The sequence below is a fragment of the Colletotrichum graminicola genome (genome assembly GCF_000149035.1).
Source record: "Colletotrichum graminicola M1.001 genomic scaffold supercont1.13, whole genome shotgun sequence".
NCBI classification, from domain to species: domain Eukaryota; kingdom Fungi; phylum Ascomycota; class Sordariomycetes; order Glomerellales; family Glomerellaceae; genus Colletotrichum; species Colletotrichum graminicola.
Genome location: NW_007361017.1, coordinates 1,005,276 through 1,014,214, shown reverse-complemented (window position 1 = coordinate 1,014,214; position 8,939 = coordinate 1,005,276). Strand labels below are relative to the sequence as shown.

Genomic DNA, 8,939 nt, shown 5'->3' with positions numbered 1-8,939 from the left:
TTACCTAATAATTATATTAGGTAGACTATTACTTATTAAGGCTAAGGCTATTATTAATAGTTTAGTAATAACTATAGTAGTAGTAATTTTTATAATAGTAATAATAATAATAGTAGCTATAATACTAAAAAGTGCTATATTTACTATAAGCCTAGCTACTAGTTAATAAAGCATACTACTAATAAAAGATATAAAGTATACTAGTAATTTAAAGGTAACTATTATATTAAAGATACCTTACTAACTATATATAACACCTTCCTTACTAGCTATAAAGGCACCTATCTATAGAAAAAAAAATAAAGATAGTAATAATAATAAGGATCTTTAGTAGTATCTCTAAAGGGCCTACTTTATTATTAGTAATAATAAAGAATAAGATAATAGTATATTTTACACCTTAACTACGTTTTTTAGTAGCACTAAAGTAAATAGTAACACACTTACTACTAACCTTACTAACTAAGCTATTTATTACTAATTAATAAAAATTAACCTTAATAGTACCTCTACTAAGTTACTTAGTACCTTTATACTAAATTATTACTTATTAGCTACTTTTTAAGGTATTTTACTAGATATAGGCGTAGTAAGTTACTTAACTATAGGCTACTTATAAGCTATTACACTATAGTATATTTAACTATCTATAACTATTAATACTATAGCTATAAGTAAAGTAAAGATTAGGTTTAGTAATAGTACTACTATTACTTTATAAAGCACTATTATAGTAAAGACTCCCCTTAAGTATATTACTTTTTATATAATACCTACTAATATACTTTTCTTACTTTACTTAGCTAATATAAATTAGCTATTAATTTAATTTAATAACCTTATAAATACTCTTTAATAAGGTAAACTTATAGTACTAGTTATATAAAAATAAGGCTACTTATAAATACTACTTAGCCTGCTTAAGTAAAGCCTTATAAGTTATTACCTAACTAACGTTAAGCTACGCTACCTTTATTAATAGTTTAGCTATCTATTAATTTACTAGCTATATAAGATCCTTTATAAGGCTAGCTATAAGGTTAAAATAAAAGTAATTAAACACTTAATAAAGTACTATTATTATTACTAAATCTATAAGAAGGCTTCTTCTTAATTTTAATTTACTTTATATAATAACTATTTATTTAATTATAAAGTTATTATTAATATTATATACCTTAACAGTAACCTTATACTTTATATTATTAATACTACTACTACCTTTAATATAGCCTGCTTTTTTTATAATATTTTAGTAAAAACTACATAAGAGGCACTTTATTACTACTAGATTAATATCTACTAAGGACCTCTAGATTAGATTATTACTAACGTAAGGTAGAACTTTATCTTAACTAAATTTTTATATAAAGCCTATATAATAGGTGTTAAAGTTAAGATTATCCCTATTAAAGCGTATTATAGTATTAAAAAGGTTAAGAGATACTACACTATACTCTAATAGGTATATAAAATAATCTAAAAAAAATACTTATTTATTAACTATAAAGTAGTACTTTAAAGCGCTACTAAAGTAGTTAATAATACTACTAGCCTAAATAGCCTTATACTTACTTTATTAGTATTTAGTGCCTACCCCTATATAACTACTAACTTTACTTTTTTACTTAAGATAATTTAATATATAATAACTATCTATAAGGTAACTAAAAATCTTTATAAATATAACATAATATAGTAAATTAATAAGGCTTTTACTACCTATAATAGCCTAGATACCTTTATAATAAAGAATCTACCTTTAGGTAGTAACGTCTATATTTAGTATAAAAAAGAAGGTTAGTCTAGCCTATATAAGTTACTTACTACTTAAAGTAAAGACTTTACTATTAATATTAATAGCCTTTATGTTTTTTAATCTATATTAGTTAAGCTATACTATATAGTAAATAATAAAGAAAGAGGCTTAGCTAAGTAATATCTCTTATTTATTCTAAATAATAATAGTAGTTATAGTAATAAGCCTACTAAAGATACTATTATTATTATAACTAGTTTAAGATAGTAGCTATATACTAATAATCTTACTATTATATAACCTTAATAAGCTAAAAAAATCCTTATAAGATATACTTTACTATAAAAGACTAATATACCTTATACTACCTTCTTTTTAGTAAAAAAAGAAGCCTATTAAACCTTTATAATTTAAATATATAAAAAGGGCGTTATTATAGCACCTAGTAAGCTATTTAAGTAATTAGTAGCTACTAAGATTAATAGCCTTATTATATAAAGCGTCTTTAAATTTACTATAATTAACTAACTTTAGTTATATAAGTAAATTTTTAAATTATAAATTATAAATAAGGTAAAAAGCACTAATAAGAGGCCTTATAAGAAATTACGCCTTATTATTTAAGGCTATACTAATAATAGTAAGGAGGCTATTCTTACTTAGTTACTTACTATCTAGTAAGCTAGCTAATAGCTTATCCTTATGCTAGCTTTTTCCTTTTTTATTAATAATAAAGTTATATAGCTATATAATATTATATAGGCCTATATTTAATCTACTTCTTACCTTAACTATACTATTTATACTAAACTTTTAGCCTAAATCTATTATAAGTACCTTAATAATACTATTATAAAGGTTATTAAGCCTCTATATAAGATTACTAAAGTAGGTACGTACTAGTAGGCTACTTATAACTATTACTATAAGGAGAATCTTTAGATAGTCTTTACTATATATAACCCTTACTTTCTTTTATTATCTAGTAAAAATCTACACTTTATACTTATTAGTATATAAATAGATAATACTATTAGCTTAATAAATCTTTTATTTTCTAACTAAAAAAATAAAGAACTAACTAAAGTAAAATTTACTATAAAGAATAAGTTATTTCTTACTATTAATTAACTACTTACCTTTAATAGTAAGATTATTATAGTTATATTTACTATAAATACTTCTATTATACTTTACTAAAAAAAGTAAGGAATAAAGCTATAATTAATTAATATAAAGTTACCTATAGCCTACTAAGATTTTATTTAGTAATAGGTATAAGGAGTATATATTACCTCTATTTACTAGCCTAAAGCGTACTATAATCTTTTTATTATAGCCTAATATAAAAAGCTAGATAATAAGGTAATTAAAGACCTTAACTATTAACTATAATAGTAAATAAGCTTACTTAACTATAGTTTATAATTTATCTCTTTAGATTTTATATTAGCTAAGCTATTTATATTTATAAATAAATTATTTACTAATAATTATAATATAACTTTATAGTTAGGATTTATTATTCTCTTTATAAATAAAGAAGTTAATAATAACTAAGCTAAATTTTTTCTTTATAGTAATATCTTTTATTTCTTATTTATAAAGTCTAAATAAGTTACCTAAAGCGTCTTTATATCTAAAGTGTATAAGATAGTTATAAGTATTAATATAGCTTACACCCTTTTTATAACTATTATAATAATTATAAAAAAGCTTAATATTTTATTAATCCTAACTATTATATATATAGACTTATATTTATTTTATAAATACCTAGTTAAGCTAGAAACTATAAGGGAGAAACGTTTTATAATTAATATTATATTATTAAGATAGTCTTATAAGTAATATAAGCTTTATAAAGTCTAATAGATTACTAGATCTAATAATCTAGTTAATAGATTTATAAAGGTATCTTTAAATTAAGCACTTAAAGGCCTAGTTATAAATAATAAAGCTAAGATATATATAAAGGGTTAGGTTATATAAGTATAATAGATTATAATAAGTATATAGTAAAAAATAAATTATAAGTTATATAACTAACTAAACTATAATAATAGTAGTTAAATCTAACTAATATAAAAATATACCTCTAATAGCTATAGCTAAAGAGAAACGCCTCTAAATAAGTTAGTATAAGCTTATACTATCTATAAAAAAAATAAAAGATATAAGAATATATAGTATATAACTATAAGAAGTATAATACTTTTAGAGTTTTAATTTTTATTATGTTTTTAAGGCTTTTAAGGGTAATCTAGATAGCTAAGGCACTAGTAACTTTTACTATAAAAGAAAAGTTACTAGTATTAGTATATAGTAGGTATACTTTAGGGGAGGTAGTTACGTAATATTTATATAACATACTGCCTCCCTTAGTAGTATTTACCTTACTACTAGTATACTACCTAAAAAAGTCTAGATTTACTTTATAACTAACTAATATAACAAGTAACTACATTCTATATCACAATTTGTTACGTGATCTACAGGATATCCCTCTTCTGTGATTAACTAACACTTAGACTTTGGATAGTATTGGTTTCTGCTTCTCTTCCATCCCGTAGCTAGTCTCCAGCTCGCTCCGCATCGGCGTCTCCTTTTCGAGGTTCACAAAAAGGAATCCGGCACCGGCGAATGCGAGCGACACCAGCCAGGTTAGACGCAGGCTCTGGGCAAAAACCTGGGTGACTGTATCACGTACAGCGGGAGGTAGCGTCGCGAGAAACGCGGAAGTGGCGTGCTCATACGCTTGGCCCTTGGACATGGCTGCTCGGGTCGTAACGTCTTGGACGAGCTTGGCTGCGAGTTCGTCGGAGCGGATGTTGAAGATGGTAGCGGGTATGGCCGTCCCCCACACCATGCTGAAGCTGCGGACAAAAGACCACGTCGCTGTCGCCAGCGCAGTATCGGACTCGCTCAGCGGGGCCAGGAATGCTGGGAGAAGCGTGGGGATCAGCATGCCAGCTCCCATGGAATAGACGATCTGGAAGCCGACCCATTCCCCTGTGCTCGAGTCTCTGTCCAGGAGGGTGAACAGGCCGAGGCCGACGAGGGTGATGGCCCAGGAGACGTAGTGGATGGGCTTGTAGCGACCCAGTTTGGACATGAGGCCGCCCCCAACGGCAGCACCGGGCAAGATGGCGAGGACAGTCGCGAGGATCTGGAGTCCCGATCGGCTGGGCGACGAGCCGAGAACGCCCTGGAAGTAGACAGGCATGAAATAGAGCTGCCAGATGGTGGTGGTCCCGTGGAAGAAGGTTATGAACATGACGCTGAGCGATGTCCGGTTAGAAAACAGGTGCAGCGGAACGGTGGGATTCGGGGCAAAGCGAGAGCCCTCAAAGACGAAGAATGCGGCCAGGCCAGCCATGCCCACGAGCAGCGGCACCAAGACGTTGTAGGATGACCACGGGTGCAGCACTCCGGCCCACGACAAGCCGAGCAGGACCGACGTGATGGAGGCGATGAAGATGACGTTGCCCGTCCAGTCAATCGTCGAAATCCTGGCGGCCAGGTTCGTCTCCTTCTCCTACCCGACGTTGAGAAAGAAGAAGAGGGCGGGGAGGGCGGCGCCGCCCACGGGCAGCGCCAGGTAAAAGGTCCAGCGCCAGCTCGAGTACTGCACGATGAGGCCGGCGAAGAACGGGCCGAGCGCGGTGCCCAAGAAGATCATGCCCATGACGATGGACAGGAACTTGCCGCGCTCCCTCAGCGGCACGACGTCGCAGATGATTGTCTCGGTGAGCACGGTGGTGCCGCTGGCCCCGATGCCCTGGATGACCCGCCCGGCGATGAGGGTCCCCACGTTGTTTGCGCCGCCGCAGACGCCGCTTCCGAGCACGAAAAGGGCGGTCGAGACGAGCATGGGCCGGCGGCGGCCGAAGACGTTGGCCAGCTGTCCGAACAAGGGCTGCATCGCCGTCCTAGACAGAGGATGGGGGTTTTGTGTCAGCTGACTCGAGAGACGCCCAGATATCAACCAGGCCGGGAGTCGTGCGCTACTCACATGGCGAACAAATACCCGTTCACGATCCAGACGTAGAGGTGGCCGCCGCCGAGCTCGTCGACGATTGAGGGAAGCGCCGTCGACGTGATGGTTCCCTCCAGAGCCGTGAGCAACCCAGCAAGGCTGATGGAGGCCAGGAGAGCCCAAAACCTCCAGTCCCGCTTGGCCTGGCTCACGCGTGTGGTGGTTGTGTCATCGCTCGCATTTGGAGTTTCTGAAGATTCTGGACTTGCTTCCCCCAAAGAAGAAGGGTTCAGGGTGTTGCCGCCGCCGGGGGGCGCGTCGTAGTCTCTCGCACCACCGGGCAAGGATTCTTGCATGGCTTCAGGCATTTTTCGCGACAGACCCGTGTTGGATGTTGCTTTCTCCTCGTCTGGTTTGTGCTCGGTGGGTGTCATGCCATACATACTCGGCTGGTTCCGGGGATATTTACGTGCTTGCTGCTGCACTCCCTTGATTTCGGGTCTGGCTTAAAACAATCGCTTGGGGTAGAAGATGAAATAAAAACCACAATGTAGGTTTCTTGTTGCAAAAAACACAGAGATAATATGTCTGGTCGGGCCCATCTGTGCGTTCGGCGTGTTTTCGCGTCGTGAAGTCTCCGACCAAAGATGCTCTATTCGGAGGCTAGAAATTGCCTGATTAGGAAATTCGGAGGGTCCGACATGGCGTCGCGACCCGCTACGCAGCCTCCGTCAACTCGACGGCCTTTCTTGCGTCTCCAGCCTCTCTTGTATCTCGCTCGCATCCTCTTATTCTTACGAGAGGTTAAACCTCTCTAATATCTGTGCCTGAAATGCTTGGAGATTCCAAGGATATGGCGCCCCCGGAGCCCGCACCGATGCCGCCAACGAGGCGGAGCTAGGTCCGCCAGCATCGTTGCCAGACTATCTCGCCTCGGCGTTTGGATCCCAGCCTTTAGACACTATCGTAGACAGTGTTGGACCGCAAGCCCTGTACGAAAACTCTCCAAGACATCTCAATCTGGAGGGCGGTTTGATCAACGTCGGCACCCTCCAATGGACATGGAAGACGGCATCCCGGTGGTTCGTGCATTTGAATACCATAACAGGCCTACTGAAGCATCAGCCCTTGGAGGTATAATCCTTTGTGCTGTCAGCCTAGCAAAAGCAATTTTGGCTGATGGGGCGAATAGCGAAATCGAGGTATATTGAGTTCTGTAGGCAGTATTAATACTGGAGGCAAGAAACAATCTTCAAGGGGGGATTATATAGGTAGTGGCGTCATGGTGTTGACAATGGGATTTGAAACCGACATTCGCGTCAGTGTCTCGAGAGCGCTGTCCCCGTAGGCTTTCCCCTGCGTGGAGTCATCATAAGAAAGACGGATCATGATGCGACCTGTCATCTCCCGGGGGTTGCTATGGAACTTCTCAGAGTCCAGGGGAGTAGACTATATATATAACAATGTAGCAATTATGAAAGGCCAGGTATGATACATAAACATATAGTCTTACTTCCACTCTTCAAAATCTCTTACTTAAGCCTCACTCCTAGTGTGTTTCGATGCTAGAGCTAAATGTGCCACATTCAACGCCTCCGCAGTACATGGCAACAATAACTCAGCTCCCCGCAGAGCTTCTGCACAAAGTCTTTGTCGAGTGCTTCAACGTCAGACGTTGTCCCTTTGACCTGAACGAGCCCCTGTTCAAGGTGGACGACGACGGCCTGGCGACTCTGGTGGCGGCCTCGCAGACCTGCCGGCTATTCCACGATGCCATCTTGCCCCTCTTATGGAAAAATTTCTGCCTGGACCGCCACAGGCTCAAACCCTACCCGACTATCCCGCAGCTCATCGCTCTTGTCAGGCTCTGGCACGAGCGACCCGAGATCGCAGCATACGTCCACACCTTCCACCTGTCCCCGATATGTCACGGCGCCCCGATCACCGATGAAGACGACGTCGCATTTATAACGAGCGTTGTGCGGGACCTCGGCCTTCCTGCCCCCCGGTGGCACGAGGCCTTTAACGGCTTCCACTTCATCGCAGCCCTTTTGCTCCCGATGGCGCGGAATGTGAGGGTTTTCAGCATGTTCGCCTTTGATACCGGCCTTTTCAAACACATGCCCGACCCGGGGGAAACCTCCGTTCGCCTCGAGCACCTAACCCACTTCCAGTTCCAGTCTCACGGGTTCGCCTGGTCGCCTTGGTCACGGGGATGTGGACTGGGGCGGAATCACGTCGTTGCATCTCAGGGGTGCCAGTACTGACGACGCGGTCAAAATCATCAGGTCTTGCCGCGGGCTGAAGGGGTTCGTCTTCTCACCATACGAGGTCTTCGCCCCTCCGGACGAAATCCTATCAGCTCTCTCGGTGCATGCGGGCACCCTCAGTAAGCTGAATATGGCCTTGCGGGTTAACTCGGTGGCCATGCTCACCAGTCTCGAAGAGCTTTCGGTTTCGGCGAGTTATATGGGGAGAGGGGAAGACTGTGTCCTCCGGGAGTTACCACCAAGCCTGAAACTCCTGGAAATCCGCGGCTCTCCCGAGAACTACCCCGAAGAGATGGAGTCGCTGCTCGTCCAGATCGCGAGTGAAGGCTACCCCAATCTCGTAGAGGTATGGCTACCTGGCTGGGACTGCGACTGCGATCACTGGGGGCCATGCGGTGGCATTAATGTCGATGAGGAACATGGAACTGAGCGTAGTGTTGAGGAGGGCAACAGTCACGATGGTGGTGGTGAGCGCGACTGGGGATTTCGATTTGGTGGCGGTAACCAGCCACCATGTGATGGCGGACGAGGGATTCGTCATCTTCGAGAGCGTTTTCTAGTGGCTGGTGTTTTTTGCAAACCCAGGTAGCTAGAAAGTACGAAACCGAATTCGTATGTGTTCTCAATTCACGTACATAACTGATGATGGATGTTGAATGGCTCGGAACTGGACTTCACCACAAGTCGGGCCGATCAAAAGTGACCGGCGCCCGACTACGGTCCGCCAAGACCGGCCGGGTGCTTCCGGGTGCAAGACCGCTTCAGAGACACTAGTTACTTGCTTGGGCCTCGGTCATCTTGAACACATGTGCATGGTGTAAGAGAAACGCTGTCCGGCTTTTATCTTCTTAGACGTAATGTGCTCATTTTATCCCGGGATAGCGCGTCTGCCGGCACGTGCTGATACTTGAACGTGAGACGAATATATTTC

General features: G+C 39.8%; 2 protein-coding genes across 2 annotated transcripts; one reads left to right on the top strand and one right to left on the bottom strand.

The window, feature by feature from the left end:
* Positions 1-4,286: 4,286 nt before the first annotated feature.
* Positions 4,287-6,106, bottom strand: GLRG_04347 (major facilitator superfamily transporter; the record flags this gene model as incomplete). Its single annotated transcript, XM_008095032.1, has 3 exons — positions 4,287-5,271; positions 5,302-5,691; positions 5,775-6,106. 3 exons carry the CDS (start codon positions 6,104-6,106, stop codon positions 4,287-4,289), a joined length of 1,707 nt encoding a protein of 568 aa, XP_008093223.1.
* A 1,236-nt stretch (positions 6,107-7,342) lies between these two features.
* GLRG_04346 (uncharacterized protein) lies at positions 7,343-8,597 on the top strand (the record flags this gene model as incomplete). Its single annotated transcript, XM_008095031.1, has 2 exons — positions 7,343-7,926; positions 7,991-8,597. 2 exons carry the CDS (start codon positions 7,343-7,345, stop codon positions 8,595-8,597), a joined length of 1,191 nt encoding a protein of 396 aa, XP_008093222.1.
* Positions 8,598-8,939: the final 342 nt, after the last annotated feature.